This window comes from Podarcis muralis, chromosome 10 (assembly GCF_964188315.1).
Source record: "Podarcis muralis chromosome 10, rPodMur119.hap1.1, whole genome shotgun sequence".
NCBI lineage: Eukaryota > Metazoa > Chordata > Lepidosauria > Squamata > Lacertidae > Podarcis > Podarcis muralis.
This window is the reverse complement of record NC_135664.1, coordinates 42,597,421-42,619,244: the sequence shown is the minus strand read 5'-3', so window position 1 is coordinate 42,619,244 and position 21,824 is coordinate 42,597,421. Positions and strand designations below refer to the sequence as shown.

The window sequence follows — 21,824 nt, the reverse complement described above, 5'->3', positions numbered from 1 at the left end:
GAATCTGCAAAGTACTGTGTAGTAATAGTACATTCAACACCAGATCTTCCCACACTGAACACACATTTCTTTTGAGATACATACTTTTGAAAGAAATGCAGTATGAGATTCAAGAAATATTTCTCAAGTTTGCAGATTGTAGCAACTAAAGGGGGGGGATGATCAGTTGATAACTGATACACTGAAAGAGCATGCTATTCCTCTCAGTGATTGTAGAGCTCAAGCCTACAATAATGGGGCAAATATGCCCCTGCTGCTCTCCAGGCTCCACTTCTGCCTCTTATTCTGGACTACTCTCTGCTGCAGACTCTTCCTGCACACTAAAACCTGTTACCTTTTCAGCTTCCAACACCTTCTCCTCCCCGGTCTGCTACCTCTTCTCCCTCTGACCACTCGTTGTAGTCCCACCACTAATCCCCTGGGTCTGAGCCTTCTTCCCTTGGGGGGTTTCCCAGCTGGTGCCTCTCAGCACTCCTCTGCATCCAGCCAGTCCATGACAGTCCATATTGGCATTTGGGACAGTAGCCTTGGCAGTGAGGCCTTTGGAGATGTGATAGCTGCATCCCACTTCCAGGGTGGCAGCTCCCCTGCTGCCATGGGGAATGAAGGCCTTGGGGAAGGAGATAGTCAAACTGAGGAAGTGGGAAATGACCCTTTAGAAGGAACCCATTCCTTGGGGTATGAGTAGTTCATCCTCTTCTGCTGAGGATACTCCTTGGAGAGCGGGATTCTGGTAGAGGGTAATTTGATAATTGGGGACATTGATGATTGGGTATTTGGTGGACATGCGGCTTGTTTGCCTGGCGCACACCATCTAGATGCTGGGGAGGAGTCTGGAGGTAGTGCACAATGGCACCAGTGCTATAGCGAAATGTAGTTGTGCAATCCAGGAACTGAAATTTAGATTGATAGGTAGGGAGTGCAGGTCCTGTAAGCCAAGACTTTCAAGGTAGCTTTCTTTGAAATGCTACTAGTTCCATGAGCAAGGCCAGCAAGACAGGCAGAGTTGTATAGTCTCAGTGCTTGGATGTGATGGTGGTGTTGAGAGGAAGGTTTTAGATTTGTTTCTAATACCTTCTAGCTGCTTTCCCAGCAGTGAAACTTGTACTGCAGTGCCTTAGATTTCTATTCAGCAGCAAGTCTAACTAATTCCCAGGTGAATGGACATGGGAGTATAGCTTCAGTGTTCCTTCATCTTCTCTGCAGTGTGCATGCTGCATGCATTTACTTTTGCTTAATGGCTCAGCCACATTTATTTTTCAAAATAATGACAGCAGTTACACTGTGTAATAGATGCCAGGTTTCAGCCTAGGGCAAATGTTTATGCATGAAATATAGGTTTAGGGAAATAAATGTATATACACAAAGTACAGGTGTAATTTTGTTTTTTACATCTCTCTCTTTAGCAAGGGTTGGACTATGCTATTGCTGCAGGCTTCCATTCTGTCAGACCTTGCTGTGACTTGAATTCCCAGTGTTTTATATTGTTCTGCCTATATGACTGTAAATAATTTTTATGTTAAAGGTAGTAAAGATGAATTTTATGTTCTCAATACTATAACATCAGGAGGTGATAGCAATAAGTAGCTATATTTTCATTTGTTGATGAATCTTGAAGGAGGTGATTCTAGTCTGCTAGAGTCAAATGGAAAGATGGTCTTCAACCTTTTCAGATCCAGGACACACATCCAACTCAAATATGCATTTGGAGATCCACTTCTTAATTTTATACCATATATTTGTAGGGTGGTAGTGCTGCTGTTGTGACCCACCATGGATTAGGCCATGACCCAAAAGTGGCTCCCAACTTACAATTTGAAGACGGATGAATACTATAGCATTGTATCTTCTGAAGCCTGAAATACTGTCTGACAGGTTGCCTGGTACAACCAATTGGCTGATTTGCACATAGCCTGGAAGTCATGAAATACCTCTTGAGCCGATCAATGTGTTAATGTGTTATCTTGCCAGATAAGTGATACCAAAGGGTTGTGAAGATTGTGTAGTGGTGGCAAGATGTATCTGACTTCGTTCCTTAGAAGGGATGGGAAACCAGAGGAGGCATATATCCTGGCAGGTCAGGGTTGTGTCACACAAACTGATTATAATGCAGTATACTAAAATCCATATTTAAATGTTATCTAAACACATCAAGGGGAATGTGTTTATTAAAGGAATTTTGTCTCCAACTATTGAACTAGAAAGGGATATGATATCCCCTTGTGATTGGCCCTTTTGTGTGATATTCATAGAAACTAGCAAATGCTGTTTAGGTAAAGAGATTAAGGGATTCATGATAGGACAACTGGAGGTCAAAATTATCCTTTTTGCAGATGACATTGGGCACAACTCGGCTAACCCAATAAGATTGTTGCAAAGGTTAACAAGATTACCCATCCATGTGAATATACATTCATGCAAAATTATAGCAAAACTCAGTTTATAATTTATTATTTAGGTTCTGAATGTAACTTCCTTTTGGCTAAATGGAGGAATAAAGTATCCATGTCATACGTGGAGTAGACCCATTGGAATTATTTGGCTTACTTAGTCATTACTGAGGGTTGTGGCCTCTGCCTTAACTGAATGCCACTGTGGTCTCTATCTAAAACGTTTTTAGACCAATCTTAGTCTTGAGCATAGACTACATTAGCCTAAGTCTTACCATGAATAAAATAAAAGTCTCCCTAGATTCATAGCTGAGAATATTCTGCAGAGCACAGAAGGCTGTCCATGTGAGAAAGCTACCCAACATGTTTGTAAAAGCTAGGAATCACAGAGTAGTGGGTATATTAATGTTTTAGATGCATAGAAAGCCTTTAATAAATCATAACGTATTCTTTGAATTAAGAGTATTCAGATGTTTGGGTTAAGTAGTTCTTTCAGACTTGGTGTCTCTTGTCTGTTAGATGGCACCTGGCTCTCTGTCTCTATCTCGACCTCTCTGTTCCATCTGAATCAAGAGAGGCAGCTGAGGTGTTAGGCCAGTGCATGGAGGCAGGGATGGGTTGTATGTGGGCCAATAAACTGAAGCTGAATCCTGAAAAAGAAGTGTTATGTGCCCCAGGTTCTCGCATCCAGGAAGCAGGGAGGTGACCAATCCTAGATGGAGTTGCACTCCCCTGGAAGGAACAGATTTGCTCCTGGATTTGACCCTGTCACTGGAGGCTCAAGTGGTCTCTGTGGTTTGGAGTGCCTTTTTTCAGCTCCAGCTGGTTCACCAGTTACAACCCCTTTTGGACCAAGATTACCATTGTACTCCATGCTCTTGTAACTTCCGGACTGAATTATTACAATGCACTTGTATGTGGGACTACCTTTGAAGGCGACTTGGAAAATGCAGTTGGTCCAAATTTCAGTGGCCAGTTGACTAAGGTTTATTTAAATCTCATACAGCCCATTTTAAAACAGTTGCTCTGGTTGCCAGTTCATTCCTGAGCCCAATTTAAGGTGCTCACATTAGTGTTTAAAGCCTTAAATGACTCACCTCCTTCCTACAGGCTCTCTTCAGTGCTGAGATAGGCATGGGAGACGTCTTGGTAGTTCCTTCACCTTCAGACACTTGCTCGGGTGGTGGGGGGTGGCCCGGGAGAAGGAATTTTCTGTGGTGGCCCCTAATCTGTGGAACTCCCTCTGCACAGAGGTGTGTCTGGTGCCTTCATTATACAGCTTCCAGAGAATGCTGAAGGTGTACCTCATTACCCTGACTTTTGACACATGATGTGCTTATTTTTTAGGAGCCACCTTATTTTTATTTTTATGATTGGAAGTTGTTTTAAACTGTTTTTAGTACTGTGTTCTAATGTTGTAACCCACACTGAGACCTTAGGGTGAAGGGTGGGTCAATTAATCCTCATCCTCATCATTAACTTTGAAACTAGATTATCCAACAAAAGATTATCCAACAAAATAACTTTTAAAAGAGGGAATAAGTACGGATGCCCCTTATTACCAGCAGCGTTTATTCTAGCTATAGAATTATTAGGAATTATTCTTACAAAGGACAACCAGATGAAAGGCATGTCTACAAATCTTAAGCAGAACAAATCAGCTATTTATGCAGATGACATTGTCCTAATGGTTATTAAGCCAATTAATTATCTAAATAAATTCCTGTAAGTTGCTTTTTTTAAAGTGTAGATCTTTGTCAGACTACACATTAAACAAAGAAAAATCTGAGTGATTAGGATTAAATATTGAACTCACGTTTCAATGTCTGTTGTATAATTGCAGTGATAAAGAAAACAAAATAAATGAATGAGGAATTGTGCTGACTACAAAGATTAAACAAAGTGGCACTGATTATGCAAATAGTTATGCAAATTGTTGTTTTCATAAAAACTGAGTAAATGGATTAAACTGAGTTCATTCCAGAAAAATTTGCAGCTACTGTGGAAGCACCCCGAGTCAGTTATTAAAATACGAGCCCCTTGTAATATACATACAAGAGAACTATTTCATGCCACCGGGACAATTAATGTTGGTATTTAGTTCTAAACTTTTGCAGTGGTTGCATGTTTGCTTCCCCCCCCCCCAAGTAAATGCTGTGTTGTTGAAATCCTTAAAGTGGTAGAACTGGAACATGCCAATTTAGGTTTTAAAGATACATTGAACCAGTCGTATGATTGCTTTATGATGTAGCATTGCTTGCTCTGTGTGTGTGTGTGTGTGTGTGTGTGTGTGTGTGTGTGTGTGTAAAAGTGCCATGGGTGCCAGCACGAAATGGCTGCTATAGGCAACAACAACAAGGTGTCTGTGCACTGACTATGGGCCAATGCAGCATGGCTCTTATCCATGCTATTTCTTTAATATCATAATCTTTGGACCGCATGGGATGAGTTCACTATGTAGCTTCCCATATCAGCATTGCAGCTGTTTCTGAGGAGGGCAACAGACTGGTGAGAGAAGGAACCACATCAGTTCTCCCATGTGATCCAGGACTTTTGGCATGACTCAAATGGCACAGAAAGGAACTGTTGCACAACAGCTCTTAGACTGGACTGTGATTCAGCCTTCCAGAATTAGCTCTAGCTCTTTTCTCTGTAGAAAGAGACAACTGCCATAATTTCCTTAGATAGCCAATGGGGTGCCCTCCAGATGTTATTGGACCCATCAGCCCCAGTCAGCATGGCCAATCATCAGGAATGGTGGGAGTTATAGTCCAACACCACACTGGCTACACCTTGTCTAACTTGTCAGGTTGTACTATGTGCATGTATTGGTGGATGTTTGTTTTATTTATTTTTAATGTGTGGCTCTTGTTATCCAGGGAATGCACAAAGTAGTGGAGCAGGATTATGATGAAAGGACAGTCTGTTTTAAAGTGTATTTTTGTTTTCTATATAATTTAGGGGGGAAATTTCAGACAGAAAAATAGTCTAACTTAGTGCCCGCCTAACTAGAACAATGTGTGCTTTTCAGTATCAGCAATAATCAACAGACTTGTCAGACTATGTGTGCTCCATTCCCCACCATACACACATCTGTCAACTTTAAGAAACTTTCAACAGAGTATCATTATTGCATTGTATCAATTTATAACACTATCTACTGAAGTTAAACACTGTAATTCAATTACTTAGTCTATTGCATAGTAGCCTACACATATATTTACAGATAGATTTTTTGCACATATGCCATTTTTAAAAATATTGTATACCAAGTTGTAATTGAAAAGCAGAGATAGAGTTGTAGTATTTAGTAGTGCATGTCACATTCACTAGTGAAATTGGACACAATTTATTGATGCACTATACTAAAATTTAACCTGTACAATGGGTTTTTCTTTAGTAACAAAGAAGTGGTGTAATGCAGATCATTTATCACAGCACAGCTGCAAAAAAATTGTTTTAGGAGTAAGCACCAAAAATTGACAGCACAGTGTAATTCATAGTTGCCTTGCTGGGGCGGGTGTGAATGTGTCAGATACTTTCTCTATAGAATGATCTGCCTTCATAATTAAAGTGGTTCAGTGTTCTGGATAATAATATGTATATCAGATGAGCATTGGCAATAAAAACATACCAAATATGCAACAAATGATGTCGATTAAAATTCCGCCTGATGTTTAGATACCATATGCCACCACCAGACTCTTCTACAATACACTTCCAGCAGTGACTTGCACTGTGTCAGCTCTGTTTCACAGTTTAGAGTAGTGGCAATAGTATATATTTAGCCCATCCAAATTGTTCCTATTGAAGAAAGGGGCCTGGATAACTGCCCCCCCCCCGCCACTATTCCTTCTAGAGCTAGATGAGATTTGTTGGTGCAGAAACAACACTGTTGGATGCACATGCAATGCACACTGGCCCCTATTTTCCACAGCAAGTCCATGTTTAGTCTCTTTCCTCTAGCCTGAAATTCTCAAAGGATGCTATGACTAGAGGGCCACAGCAGCAAATAGTGTGTATGTCAAAAGGAGTGTACTTTGCAAGGAACATTTCTTGCCTTCCTGCTTCAACCCTAACAAGACAAACCAGGAGTTTGGGTTATTTTTTTATTCTCTGTGTATTTTATTACATTCCGTTTGAGTTCTTTTTGTGATTCTCTATCTTCCCTGTTTGCTGCGCTCTCCTCCCTGCTCCTCTGCCCTTCTGACATGGCACATCTCTCTACTGCTGGCCCTTTGGCTTGTTCTGTAGCATTACCTCTCACTACTTTGGATTCTTTCTGGCATTCCTTCCAGCCTACTTTCCAACCAAACTCTCTATTATTAATAGTATCATTATATGCCTCTCCACACATTACCTTTCTGCACCTCAGCATCATGGACAATATTCTGATGAATAGTTACATAGCTGCATTTTCTTGGCAGGTTCTTCAGTCATTCATTATTTTAAAAATTTGTTTGTTTATCAGCTTCCTTTTACTTTTCAGGTTTTAAAAATCAGTTTGCTTGGCCATCGAAAACGCATTTTGGCCTCACTGGGAGACAGGCTTCACGAAGATCCACCTCAGAAACCACCAAGATCTATAACCCTCAGGGTAAGTTCCAGAAAATATGTTTTGTATTCCCTCAAACACATACTGTAAAAGGCCTATAAAATCTTCAAACACAAAGAATGATTATTTAGCAACTACCCATACGAACTGAGATTTATAGCTCTCTTCTTTTTTCACATTTTTATAAGGCTCTCTAATTTGTTTGACCAGCATGGTTTACTTGAGGGATTTTTATTTTATTTTTGTGATTTTGCTTGAGAAAAAAACACACTGTATTTAATAACATCAACCGGTATTCTTGTTCAACTACTTAATGTAATTAATGTTCATGTCTTACTGAATTAGTGTGTCTGTCTGAACTTTCTGCACAAAACAGTATAAATTGTTGGATTTGCTGGGCTTTTTAATTTCCACGGTTTGTTTGTTTTTTTGCATATGATGTTGGGGGGGGCAGTATCTCTGGTGGGGGGCACATCGTGCTCCTTCTCGAGTAGTTTGTCCACCTTTGCTCCCCACCCTGCACTCAGCTCTCACCTGTGACTCCTAGAAGCTGACAGTGGCCACACCCCAGGAAACTTTGGCTGGCTAAACCAGGTGAGAGTAGTCTATGGGTCTTAAACCCTCAGTGAGTCAGGTGAGTTAGGCACTTGTCTATCCACTGCATGTAAAGACAGACTCCGGCAGTTTGAGTGGACAAGTCCAATGCTCAAGAAGGCAGTTTCAGCATGTGCTGTTGAGGGAAATGAGGGGCAGATGGAACTCATCAACCTGGGAAGGTAGCCCATCTAGGAGAAGGAAAACTGATCCTAAACATCTGCTGCCTTGGGACTATACACATTCCTGAGAAAGGTTTTGGAAGTAAACCCTGAGGAATAATCCATACTCACTGAACAAACTCTACTGAATTGCCCCAGAGACAGCATTGAAGCAAGGTGGAACTACATCAAAGAGGCATCCTACTACTACTACTACTACTACTACTACTACTACTACTAATTTATTATTTATACCACGCCCATCTGGCCGGGTCCCCCCAGCCACTCTGGGTGGCCTCCAACAAAATACTAAAATGCAGTAATCCATCAAACATTAAAGGCTTCCCTAAACAGGGCTGCCTTCAGATGTCTTCTAAAAGTCTGGTAGTTGTTCTCTTTGACATCTGATGGGAGGGTGTTCCACAGGGCGGGTGCCACTACCGAGAAGGCCCTCTGCCTGGTTCCCTGTAACTTGGCTTCTCTCAGTGAGGGAACCGCCAGAAGGCCCTCGGCGCTGGACCTCAGTGTCGAAGTAGAACGATGGGGGTGGAAACGCTCCTTCAAGTATACTGGACCGAGGCTGTTTAGGGCTTTAAAGGTCAGCACCAACACTTTGAATTGTGCTCGGAAACATACTGAGCCAATGTAGGTCCTTCAAGACTGGTGTTATGTGGTCTTGGCAGCCACTCCCAGTCACCAGTCTAGCTGCCGCATTCTGGATTAGTTGTAGTTTCTGGGTCACCTTCAAAGGTAGCCCTACATAGAGTGCATTGCAGTAGTCCAAGCGAGAGATAACCAGACCATGCACCACAGATAGGGTCTCAGCCTGCGTGCCAGATGGAGCTGGTAAGCAGCTGCCCTGGACACAGAATTGACCTGCACCTCCATGGACAGCTGCGAGTCCAAAATGACTCCCAGGCTGCACACCTGGTCCTTCAGAGGCACAGTTATCCCATTCAGGATCAGGGAGTCCTCTACACCTGCCCACCTCCTGTTCCCCCAAAACAGTACTTCTGTCTTGTCAAGATTCAACCTCAATCTGTTAGCTGCCATCCATCCTCCAACCGCCTCCAGACACTCACACAGGACCTTCACCGCCTTCACTGGTTCTGATTTGAAAGAGAGGTAGAGCTGGGTATCATCCGCATATTGATGAACACCCAGCCCAACCCCCTGATGATCTCTCCCAGCGGCTGCATATAGATGTTGAAAAGCATGGGGGAGAGGACAGAACCCTGAGGCACCCCACAAGTGAGAGCCCAGGGGTCTGAACACTTATCCCCCATCACCACTTTCTGAACACAGCCCAGGAGGAAGGAGAGGAACCACTGTATAACAGGGCCCCCAGCTCCCAGCCCCTCTTGCACTGTAATTGCTAGGAACTGTCTATATTTTAATGGAAATTTGGAGGAATGCAGTTGTAATTTTCATTACTGTCCCTTTTGAGCTAGACAAAGGGAGGAGTGCATTGTAAACTGTAAGCAACTATCTTTTTCTCTCACACAGACACCTTACTCAATTCCACTTATGAAAACATTCATATGGACACTCTCACTCTCATTGCTGGCATATCACACCTGGCTTCTGGGAGAGAAACTATAGCTGCTTGAAAGACTGTGTTACTGAAAGTGTCACTGAGCTCATGGTATTTTCCCTTTGGAGAATTTCTCAAATACAGGGCATTTTTAGCTGCTGTTTCCTGGCACAGTGTACTTCAAGAATGCTAAAATATAAATAGGGAGCATGAAGTGGTTGTAGGCTATGATCCAAGCAAAGGACTAGATATTTTTACAGGGCTAGCCTTTGAAGTCCATGTACAAACATTTTGTATTGATACCTCTTCAAAGGGACTTTGAAATGAAGTGAAGGCAGGCACACCTTTACCTGCCTCACACCTGACATCACATATTATTAATAATAATTTATTAGTCACCCTTTACACAACAGTCTCGTGTGTGTGTGTGTGTGTGTGTGTGTGTGTGTACATCCAGGGGTCCTTTACCTTACACACACGCATGCGCGCGCACACACCCTTTTTAAAAAAAATTAGTTAAAAACTCAAAAACAGCAGGCACATTTAAAACAATAAAAATAGATACTAGTGGCAAAACCCATTTATCAGAGAGATGTATAATTCTGTCAGCAGAGTGCAGAATGGATGAGAGTCAACCAAGGTGAGACAACAGAAGGCCAGAGAGAATAAGCCTGCCATAATCAAGGCAAGATATGGGGATGAACAAGAGTTTTCTTGCCCCTCCTTATCTCTCCATGCTTATGTCCTGCCACACTCCTTCCTGTCACTTGTCCAGCTCTTCTACCCTCAGCTGTCCAAAGGTCTCCTGCCATCTGAAATAATTCCAGCCATTTCCCCTTCCTGCCCCTCATGCCTGGAACTGCCTCCCCAAATGGTTCTGTGTGACTACCTTCCTTAAAGCCTGTAAGTCCCCCCTCAAAATTCAGCATTTCCAGGATCATTTCTATGCCTTAACGTAACGAAACCAAATATTTATATTCTTCCATTGCCCCCATTGCCCCAAATTTGTTCTTTTTCTCTATTTTAGAGTGTGATCTATTGATGTAGGAACTTGTCATACCTTATACCTGTAAAGCACCATATACATAGATGCTATATATATTATATATATGTCCAGCACTTGAAACACTGTGTTACTAGCTCTTGTAGCTGCAGTTCATACACTTTTAGTTTCAGTGCAGGAAAGTCTGTTTATTTCATGCTGTTACTTTCTCTAATTATGTGCAGGAACCCAGCGGTAACCACACTCCTCCTCAGTTGTCTCCCTCCCTCAGCCAAAGCACTTACACTACTGGTGGCTCCCTGGACGTTCCACACATTATCATGCAGGGGGATGCAAGGAGGAGAAGAAATGACAGCTATTTTGATGATATTCCTCGGTCAAAACTGGAGAGACAGATGGCACAGGTAATGTTGGAAAACCTTTCCTGTTAAAATTTAATATAATTAGGGTTGAGTGTTCACTTCTTTAAAATTTGAGAAGATGTACCTTTAAAAATAAGAGTATATCTTTTTGTGAATGTTAGTATGTTTTGGAACCATCAACTAAATTGGTTTGCATTTATTTTGTAACTCTTTTATCCTGCTCTATAAACACACATTTTAAAATCTATGCTCTAGAGAGACTTTATATTCTGTAAACTAGTTTATTTGTATGCTAACAGGCCTGGGAGATATGAATAGCATTGAGATGTGAAATCAAAATATTCTGTTTGTGTTTGAAGAAGATAAGGTTTTAATGACTGATTTTTTTTTGTCTCCTAAGAGCGAATGATACCAGCAAGATGAGCTCCGCGCGCCCCAAGCTTCGGGATTAGCGCGGCGCTTCGCTAGCCCTGGGAGAGCCACGCAACGTCGCGGGGCTCTCCCAGGGCTAGCGAGACCTTGCCGGCACCCAGAAGCTTGGGGCGCGCTGAGCTCCACGCGCCCCAAGCTTCGGGATTAGCGCGGCGCTTCGCTAGCCCTGGGAGAGCCACGCAACGTCGCGGGGCTCTCCCAGGGCTAGCGAGACCTTGCCGGCACCCAGAAGCTTGGGGCGCGCTGAGCTCCACGCGCCCCAAGCTTCGGGATTAGCGCGGCGCTTCGCTAGCCCTGGGAGAGCCACGCAACGTCGCGGGGCTCTCCCAGGGCTAGCGAGACCTTGCCGGCACCCAGAAGCTTGGGGCGCGCTGTGCTCCGCACGCCCCAAGCTTCTGGATTAGCGCAGCGGTCCGCTAGCCGTGGGAGAGCTGGGTCTCCCACGGCTAGCGGATAGCTTCCTGAAGCCTGGAGAGCGAGAGGGGTCGGTGCGCACCGACCCCTCTCACTCTCCAGGCTTCAGCGAAAGCCTGCATTCGCTCCATAGGACGCACACACATTTTCCCTTGCTTTTTGGGAGGGAAAAAGTGCGTCCTATGGTGCGAAAAATACGGTACATAGGGCAGCCTAGGAGTGTCCTGTTTGAGCATGCTTTGATACCAAGTATATGGCAATATCCCTGTCCCCTTGCTGAGGCAGAGACCTTCAAGCATGGGAAGTCTGAGAGTACAGCTGGGAACAACCTGGGATGCTCTAGGTACACTTCTTACATATTTTTTGAAAAAAATCTGGAACTTACCAAAAAGCAACAGATCCGGTCTGGAAATATTTCCCTGCAACTGAAAGCTATTGGGTGCATTCATTTATTGCAGAATCTAACCCATCCTTAGGATTTTTTAAATTAAGGTGTCTTGATGGAAACCTGACTGAGAATCTTGTTCAGCAAATGGTTTAAGTAAGGCATTAAGAATTTAATAGTACAACACAAATTTAGCAAGCTTCAGTCAGGCCTATGTAACTGATGCCTTAGCATCCATTATAAACCAAGGGCAAAAGCCACCTCGTAGTTGAGTGGCTGCTAATGTACTTATGATACCTAGTTTTAGTAGTTAGTATTGCCCTTCAGTAATTTCATTCCATGCTTATTAAGGAATTTCTGAAAGTTGCTTGTTTATTATATCTGAAAATAACTTTCATCAATAATGGCCCATTTCTTATTTTTGGCCCCACAAGGGATAATTCTATGTAAGCTGCAAATGAAGCCACTTTGTCTTCCCATCTAATTATGGATATTCTTTCTTATTCAGATTTTGACAGAAATACATTTCATAGCTTTTTGACAGAAATTGGATGCTGTGTGCTCACATTTGGTTTTGATTTTTGCTGACATTATAGCAATTCAAGGGATTTGCTGAAGCTGTTCTTTTTACAATTAGATTCCAGTCATTCTTAAAAGGGCTTTTGAGTACAGTGGCACCTCGGGTTACAAACACCTCGGGTTACAAACACTTCAGGTTACAAACTCCACTAACCTGGAAGTAGTACCTTGGGTTAAGAACTTTGCCCCAGGTTGAGAACGGAAATCGCGCAGCGGCGGCATGGCAACCCCATTAGCTAAAGTGGTACCTTAGATTAAGATCAGTTTCAGGTTAAGAACGGACCCCTGGATCAAATGGAGTTTGTAACCCGAGGTACCACTGTATTGTATATTTAGATATTTTATGTTGGGGCTGTTGAAATATTTCCTGTCTTTACTTAATGAACACCATAATAATGCTGCAGACATTACACTAAACCAGAAGTGACTAACCTATGGCCTTTGGTGTATAACTCCCATCACCGTGACCATGGGGCATGCTGGTTGGGGCTGATGGAAACTGGAGTCCAATAGAATCTGAAGGCCACGATTATGTCCCACCACCACAACCACTTTCAGCACCCTTTAAAAATGGAATGCCAATTACCCTCAATACATTCTACCACAAATGAATAATCCACTGTCTACCTTAAACATAGCATATGCTTGACCAAAAAGATATGCCATATTTCATTGTAAAGGTCAGCATAGTTGAACTTCTATCAGTGAAAGTGCTGTGGGTGATATGTGCTGTTCTTTGATGGTGCACAGGACTTAAGGCCAGATCATAAACCATGTTGTAATGCATCACTGTACGCATCAGAGACCAAACTCTGAATTGCACCCAAAACAGATGGAAGGCCAGTTGAGTTCACGAAGCATGTTAGTGACATGAAAGTTTCACTCCACTGAGCAGGCATTCTGCCCTGATAGAGGCATCCAAGTGCCTGGCATAGCCATAAGTACAAATTGATTATTTCAGCAGTTCAACCTGGACGGGGGGGGGGGGATGTTTAATGCCCATATTGCAATCTTTTAAAAATCTAACAGCAACATAAAAAGGAAAACTGTGGTTCCCTCTTGAAAAATCCAAGGGCAGCTGATAAGTTCTATTTGCTCAGTTGAACATTTAAATACAAATGTTAATATGTGGTTTTAAACAGCTGAATTAGGTTTTCTGCTAACCTATTATTGGAAGGAATTGGGGAGTCCTTCTTGGTATGCAAGATAGCTTTGATAAAGAAGAGCAGAGTAATAAAACACCACTTACTATAAAAGAACTCTGCAGGTCACAAAGATTGAATGTTGGAATAGGCAATGCCAGATTTATTGTCACTGAGTAGCTTGATATATGCACATCGTGTCACTGAGTATCATCCTTCACTGTTGCCACTTCTAGTCCCTTATACCCTCTTCAAGCCCTTCTCTCATTTCTGCATATTTGAAAATATAATACTCCCCAAAGGTATATAATATTTCCTTTCTAGAAGTTGTCTCAATTTCATTCTTGAATTATCTCTCTCATACATGACATGATAAACATGCAAGGATGAAACTGAAGTTATAATTCCATAATATACTCAGCCTACTTCCTTCAAAGCAGTTCCACTGATTTTGTCCATAAAATGCATGTCACAGCCCATTAACATTTCTTTAGAAGTCTGGTGGGCTTCCATTTACATTTGTATTTAATATGTGATCTCTTTATAATTATGCAAATTCACTTCCTCTGTTCTGACCCTTCCTGTAGGCATGCCTATTGACCCAGGCTGTGTATACACTCCTGTTTAATCTGCATCCAGTGTATTCCCATTGCTGGCTTGGGAAGTAGTGTACACATCTTAGCCACAATCCATATCTATCCTGACGTTTCTTGGAAATACTGTATTTTGATATGTCCCACCCCCCCAAAAAAAGTAGCTTTGATCCCTGTTGAGAAAAAGAATTACCTAGCTGTGATTTAAGTCAGTAATGTGTACAGAGCCCCAAACTCTGGTAACATTTTCATGCCCACTGACTTCTAAGTGGGAAAATCTGGACAAATTTGATGTGTCTAACTCTGCTTGTAGTATTTTTTGAGCTGATTTCCTACTCTATACAATCTGGACTCATATTTTCAACCTCTGATTGTGAAATTGTTTATACTCTTTTTTCATACCTGCTTTTCAAGGGAGGGTACTTGACCAAAGACATTTGACATATCAGCCACCCGTTCTAGATTCATTTTGAAGATGAAAGGCTGTTAAGGTTGAGAAGGTTATAGTGACATTATTAGCAAAAAAGGAAGTGGTTAGTCAGCAGAAGTTTTCATTTCACTGTGCATGTTTGGCACATTAGAACTGAAATCGCTAGGATAAATCCTGCTTTGAGAGATGAGCACCAAGACTGACTTCTTTAAAAGATTAGACAGGGCTGGAAAAACCCCACAGTAACTGACAGCAGGAACCTGAAGCAATTGCCCCCGAAAAAAGCACAACTTTTGTTCAGCTAGATGGAAATTAATTTGAAAGCAGTTTGCAATAGTTTTAGGGCTGTCTGCATGTACCAGCTCATCTCAACCTTAGGGCAAACTTGTTCAAATAGAGAATTCCATCTTGGTGAATGAAGTGTGAGGAAGAAACTAGATTCAGGCAAATGTAGCCATCTTTCTGTTCCTTTTTCATCACATACAATGATGTGTTGTGAGTCTTGAAATGACTGGAGCAGCCACAGGCCTTTCATATCATGGATGTGAACATTTGGGCCCAAGAAAGATGTAGTCTAGTATCCTTAAAAGACACTTTTTATAACCAGAGTGCATCTTACAGGAGTGAGTTTTACTCAGAGTCGACCCACTGAAATGAATGGGCCTAACATGGTTATGTTCATTAATTTCATTGAGTCTAAATTTGGTTGAATACTACACTATGTATTTGCCTCTTGATACAGGCATGGGTGTTATACACTATACTAAAATGCACAAGAATAATGATGTGATTTTTTTGTTTCATTGCTTTAGCAGTCTAGAAAGGAAGGCTTCTTTGTAATTTACAGGATCCTTTATTTTAATGGCTATCTAAGTTGTCAGTTTGAACCTCAGAAGATCACATCCTTCCATAAAAACAAACTGAAGCAGCAGCTGATAGTGGAGAAAATTTCCTTAAAGTTTATTTGTTTGGGGTTTCCTCTCTATCGCATGGGGATGGAACACAACTGACACAATCTGACAATAACCTTATTATTGTTTGGCATGGAATGCTACTCTTTTTAAATACTTGCTGATACTTGCTGGGATAGTTCCATAGCATCTATATACCATTTCCTCACATAAATGGATTCTTCAGACTCCTGTAAAACATTGAGATTCACCAGGATAGGTTTGATGATCTGTCATACTATAGTCTTCAAAGACCTCTAGAAGCCTCAGCACCCAGCTCCAGTTCATCAGATTCTCACAGCTCTGTTACACTCAGGTTGCAAGTGAAATGGAGCTGGAAAGCAAAACAAATTCCCAGATGACAAGAGTTATTAATATTAGTATTACAGTGGTACCTCGTGTTGCATACTTAATCCGTTCTGGAGGTCCGTTCGTAACAGGAAACTGCTCGTAACATGAGGTGCGCTTTCGTTAATGGCGCCTCCACTGCTGCTGCACCACTGGAGCGCAACTTCCGCTCGCATCCCTGGGCAAAGGTCTCAACAAGGGGCATCTACTTCCGGGTTAGCGGAATGCGTAACCCGCAACATTCGTAAGGGAGACGGTACGTAACACGAGGTACCACTGTATTAGTAATATTTGGTCTACTCTTCTCTGTGATAGCTTTTCAGCATAATGAACCATTTACTTCAATTATTTATATGTGTTTTCAGGATGAATTACACCCAATTATCACTTCATCTTTTAAGAACTGCAGCAGGTTAACACTAGGTGTCTGCTGCTTCCCAGATGAAGAAGTGCTACTTCTCTTTATGCCTTCATGGGAGCTTGCAAAGAGAAATTGACCATCTACCCTGTGGGGAGATGCAGGAGTTGTCACTATATATAAAGTTTGTGCCTCACGCTGCAGAGGAGTTGTGAGGGCCATAACAGAATGGTGATGAATTTGTCAATATATTAAACATACCAATTTTTCCTTTAGTATCAAAATAACAGCTATAGAGTGCCTAACCTGGATCAGGACCTGGGAACATGGGGAGGGAGTTAACTCTTTCTCCCACACCACAGCCTCAATGAAAATAGCACATACCGCTATTTGTCTGTGAGGCAAAAGCTCCATTGGCTCCAAATGAAGTTTTCCTCCCAGGCAAATTGCTGCAGGGGAGCAGGCACATTTTCACTGGGATAACAGCAAAAGGGCTAAACAGTACTCCCTGCCTGTCACAGCTCCAATCCTGCTTTCCTGCCATATTTTGACAGGAAAAACAAGCCAAATACAAATGTATTCATGGAACTGCTATGCAAGGCCACCTCAACGCATGTTCATTTAAACTGCCCCAAGTTGCAGAAAGGACAAGCGACCTTTATATTAAAACCATTTTCATTCATACAGTTTGCATTTTCTGCCATGCCATTTCTCTGTTTCCTGTCCATTGAAACATTAACAGACATGGAGCTAGTTAATGAGTAAAATAAGCCTGAGGCATTAATGTAGTCAGAATAAATTATCTTCATAACTCTGCTAGGTCTTTAGGAATGCTTCAAATATATTCGTTTGTTTTTTAAAAGAGATAACTACTGACTTCTGTAGGTAACTTTTTGAAAGGCAGATGAATCCTTTGGCAGGAGGATACTCTGAGGCATGCAAAGTCCATTTTCTTTGTGCCAACACAGCTGCCTGGGCTCCTCTCTGTGCATGTGTTGCATAAGCACATCTGGACTGATAGAAGAAGAGAACATGGCCTTTTAGGTAGAAAATAGTAGTGGCAAGAAAGCACAGTTCCGTTCCTTTATGTGTGTTCCTTAGTACCTTGGCTCAAATGATTTCCATTTTGTTTTGCCCATAAATGACAGCTAAGCAGAGGCCTAGGCATAGTAGGCAAAGTAAGCTGCTGTGTATAAGGGCTGTTCTCCATTACCATGGATGAACAAGACAGTGATTCCCATCCTGTATTCAGTAAGCATGGGACCTCTGGAATGTGCTAACATGCTACCTTCACCCAATTCCAATCTACAATTTACAAGCACTTTTGCTTAGTTCTTCAGCACTCCTTCTAGTCCAGGCTGAAGCTATACTGCACAGCTTTGACACCCAACTCATCCCACAACCATTCCTTTCTCCCTTCACAAAGTCTCATAGCTATCTAGTTAATCAGCTTTAGTACCTCACAAGAGTGTTCCTCTACCCAGACCAAAGGAACTCAACATTAGCTATGCTGGACTTCTTTACATTCTGGCCAGTGTGCTAGCAGGACCACCCTCCAGTAGACTGATATCAGTAGACTGTCCTCCAGTGGAATGGGGTCGGATTGCCTCTAGCACACCATCTAATTCTCCAAAGTATGTACATACTCCAAAGTATGTCTGCAGTAGTCTATTTTTAACCTTTGTCCAATTTGCAGCTCAGGTAATTCTTGACATTGTTGCTAATACTTTGTGCAAAACCTACTGAGGAAGCAACCACCACATGGTCTGACATCCTTCAAATGGGTTAACACATACATGATTTCAGTTTCAGTAGCCAAAGTACTAGTATTCAATTACTATTGATCTGATGTAGACAGGAAGCGCAATGCAACTGGTTGTGACAGTGTGCTGCCACAGTGGATACCATACCCCCTCATCATCACTTATTTGCTATAGTGTGGGTTTCTAGGATTGAATTGTAGGAACACTTTCTGGTCAGTTTAGAGAAAGGCAGCCTCTACTACCAGTCCTTTGAATTTCAGCAGTGACACAGCTTGTCAGTCAGTGTGAGGCATCCATATTTCACTAAGGGAAACATGAGCACAATCGTGATTTTCTTGCAGGAAGCTGTTTCTGTTTGAATGCAGGCTTTATTTAGACACTGATATTAAATTCCTGCTGCTTGTCTTAACTGCTGGCTATGCTCTGCATACTGTGGTTAAGCTATTGATGTTTTAATTGCTAGCTACTCCAGAGATTGTAGTTGCATTTCTCAGCTGTTTAAAGCCTTTCATTGTTGCATTCTCAGGAGACTCTGGGTAGCTACTCTATTTGGTGCTTATTTTAGTTGCTTGGCTACTATGAGCTATTATATTGGATTTGCTTGTGGTGTCCAAATAAGGAAATATATACGACGTTCTGCTATCAGATGATATGAATCTGATTTTCTTTTCCTTTTTCTGTATTGTTGTAATGTGCATCTTGCTTTCTCTCCAAACACACCATGTGTTTAGCATCCTGCATTCCATATGACGGTTGGAATGAGATAGTGTGTTGTTACTCCATTTTACAGCTATGAATTTGTTCTTTTCTAATTGCATTTTAAAGGTATTGGTCCAATCTACTGAGCTCTGCTATCTCTCTTTCTGGCTTACCGCATGGAAATGTTTGGAGACTGTGCATCATGCAGCCTTGGTTGACTGTAGCTAGTATCTTTCAAATAATTAAGGCCTTTCAAATACCTTTACAATGTTATCCACAAATACCACTGACGTTAGTTGTTATTGCTCTGCAGCAGCACATTTGATTATGCTCAGTATTTGTTTGTTTTAGCCTTTTCTCCCCAAAGTAAATCTCCATTGAAAAACCCTTTTCAGCTGTAGAATGCAAATCAAAGGCTAAGATATGATTGAACACTTTCCCCCTTTCTGCTATTAAGTTCTATTTCATAGTCATATAATTGTTTTATTATCCTGAATAGGTCCAAAACTCAATCTGAAGTCCTTGAGCTGTGTTTTCTTTCTATAAGCCCAAAATATGTTTTGTCAGCAAATATGTTAGAGGGCTTTAACAGCTGCTGCCAATTTGAAACGCTCTCTTCTTTTATACAAAATCTTGCAATTGTGTTCATGCCCCCACCTGCAATACTTTTTCTTTCTGGGCTTGGGGTGTTGGTGGTGCTTTACTATTTACAAGATGAGATATAGTTTTCTGTTTATATTAGCAGTCTTCTGTCTGTGAAATTTGGACCAGCCAGAATGCAGGATATCCTTACACAGCAGTCCATCAGGTTCATAATGTAAGATACTTCAATAAATTGTCACTGTATTGGTGTTCATTGTGTTGCCTTGGTGTTGTTAATACTTTATACAGGTGCCATGCTTTTCAGACTTCAAAAAGCAATGTGTAGCATCCAATTATTTCCAGGATTGTACGTATGTGTTTTTACATTTTGTTTTCATAGTGTGCAATAAACTTGTTGGCTTTTGTGTAGCAGGATACAATTTTTTCAGCGCCAAAGGTCAGATTTTAAAATAGAAGTGACCTCATCTATAGTTTAACTTCTGCTCTGGGTGCTTTGTCTTTGTTAGCCTTCAAAGACAAGAATGGGAGTAAATTGCATACATTCTGCAATTTTACTCGGTTTTGTGCCTTCTGTTTTCAGTGACCAGGAAGGATCCTTCTAGTTTCTTGGGGCTGCTTCTCCCTTTTTAAAAGATGTACTAGCTCATCATTTCAATGTGTTCTTCATGAATGGTATCTTGTAGCATGTCTAAACAACCTGCACTTCTTTTAGATACAGGAAGTCCCTTGAAGCAATGTGCTCATATCATAAACTGTATCTTGAATATCAGCCTTATGACTGTCTTAATGTGCTACTTCAGTGCATGTTATACATGCTATTCCTTCCTAGCGCATGTGCAGAGCAGACAATTTCTCCATCATTTATATTGTGTCAGAATTAAAAAAACTATTGTCAGAGTTCACCTTTGCTGCAAAAGGGAGAAAAATGCCTAGAACCAGGGGACCAGAAATGCTGTAAGAACTGCAGCAGTATCTGCATCTTCCACCCACTTTATGTGCTGTCAGTTCTGACAGTTCTATTATTACTAATAGTATAATACTTGTTATATAATATTTAATAGTATGTACAACTAAGAGCATTTTGGTATTTTGCTACTTAGTTGTGAGGCATGAGGAATGCCATCTGAACTGATTCCTATGCCTGCATCTTCCCAGCTATTAGAGGGAGGCAGAAGAAGGTCACAGGTCCTTTAAGGAACCCAGCAGAAATACTTAAATATGTTGATAACAACAGATTAATTTGAATTATGAGTTTTTTCACAAACCAATAAAACAAATAAAGGAACAACTTGAAGCTTAAATGACCCATTGAGAAACAAATGGCAATTGCACATATACATACATGTAAGAGCATGTGTGCAATCAGTGGTTCTTTTTAAAATTAATGATACATTAAAATGCATTTTCAACAATGGCAGAATGGTGCAATAACAGGAGCTTCACCTGTTTAATTTCTGTGTGCCACTATTAATATTTACAGTGAGAATGATCTACCAAACGTAAGCACTTCTGCAGCTCACTAATTTTAATTATTTAGTTAAGGTTTGTACAGTCGTACCTTGGTTTTCGAACAGAATGCATTATGGGAGTCCATTTGACTCCTGGAACCATTCAAAAACCAAAGTGTGGCTTCTGATTGGCTGCAGGAGCATCCTGCAGCCAATGAGAAGCCACGGAAGTTGCGCCGGATGTTCGGCTTCCAAAATTCACTTTTTTCCAACACTCACTTCCAGGTTTCAGTCGTTCGAGAGCCAATTTTTTGGGGAGCCAAGGAGTTCGGCTTCCAAGGTACCACTGTACTTAAATACCCCCAATTAAATAACTGGGACATAAAAGTTCTCCCATAACATAGATTTGGAAGACAATACTTATGTGGTAGACATACGTTTGACTGCAATTAGCTTTCTGCACTTACTTATACTTACGTCTCAGTTTAATTTTGTTTAGATTCCATAGCTGCAGCCTTGCCACCAAAATCATAAATTTACCTGTTTAGTTTAAAGGTTTTTGTAAGACCTTGATCTAGACTGCTGAATATTTTCTCATTTCAGCTGTAGGTTCCACTTTTTAGCTATTGGACTGAGAACAGCTAGTCTGGACATTTTTTGTAAATTCTGAAAAGTATAAAATCTGTAAAACTGTGAAATTAAAGGGTTCCATGTTCATTTGTAACAATGTATCCTAGAGTTGAGAAGTATGAATTTACATTGGGAACGAGAACACAACAGTGGGGCATATATAGGAAGATTCTATACCACCTCTGTTTTTGGCATTTGTTACTGTTCTACATCCTAAAGTTTTTATACTCAGAATAAATCTTCATACAAAAGCAAATACTTATTTTGCTAAAACGTACTGTCCAGAGCTTTAAAACAAGCAGATACCAAGCATTCTGTCATCTTAACAATAGTCTTGACAATTTGAGCGTTCGGATGGAATAAAGTGTAATCTCAGAGCATAATCACATTTCTTTGAATGATATTAATAAGATTACTTAAATAAATGGAAAATAAAACTGCAAGCCTTTAA

The 21,824-nt window shown here is 41.2% G+C and overlaps 1 protein-coding gene across 19 annotated transcripts in view; it reads left to right on the top strand.

Moving 5' to 3' along the window:
* Window positions 1-21,824, top strand: part of ANKS1B (ankyrin repeat and sterile alpha motif domain containing 1B) — a 330,160-nt gene that overhangs the window by 288,838 nt on the left and 19,498 nt on the right. For 10 of the 19 annotated variants that reach the window (XM_077934842.1, XM_077934841.1, XM_077934837.1 and 7 more), the window contains 3 exons: window positions 6,880-6,987; window positions 10,462-10,641; window positions 19,435-19,509. In XM_077934842.1, the coding sequence (XP_077790968.1) occupies window positions 6,880-6,987; window positions 10,462-10,641; window positions 19,435-19,509 (363 nt within the window). The remainder of the gene's footprint in view (window positions 1-6,879; window positions 6,988-10,461; window positions 10,642-19,434; window positions 19,510-21,824) is intronic. The other 9 variants (XM_077934851.1, XM_077934852.1, XM_077934843.1 and 6 more) reach the window with 2 other exon arrangements.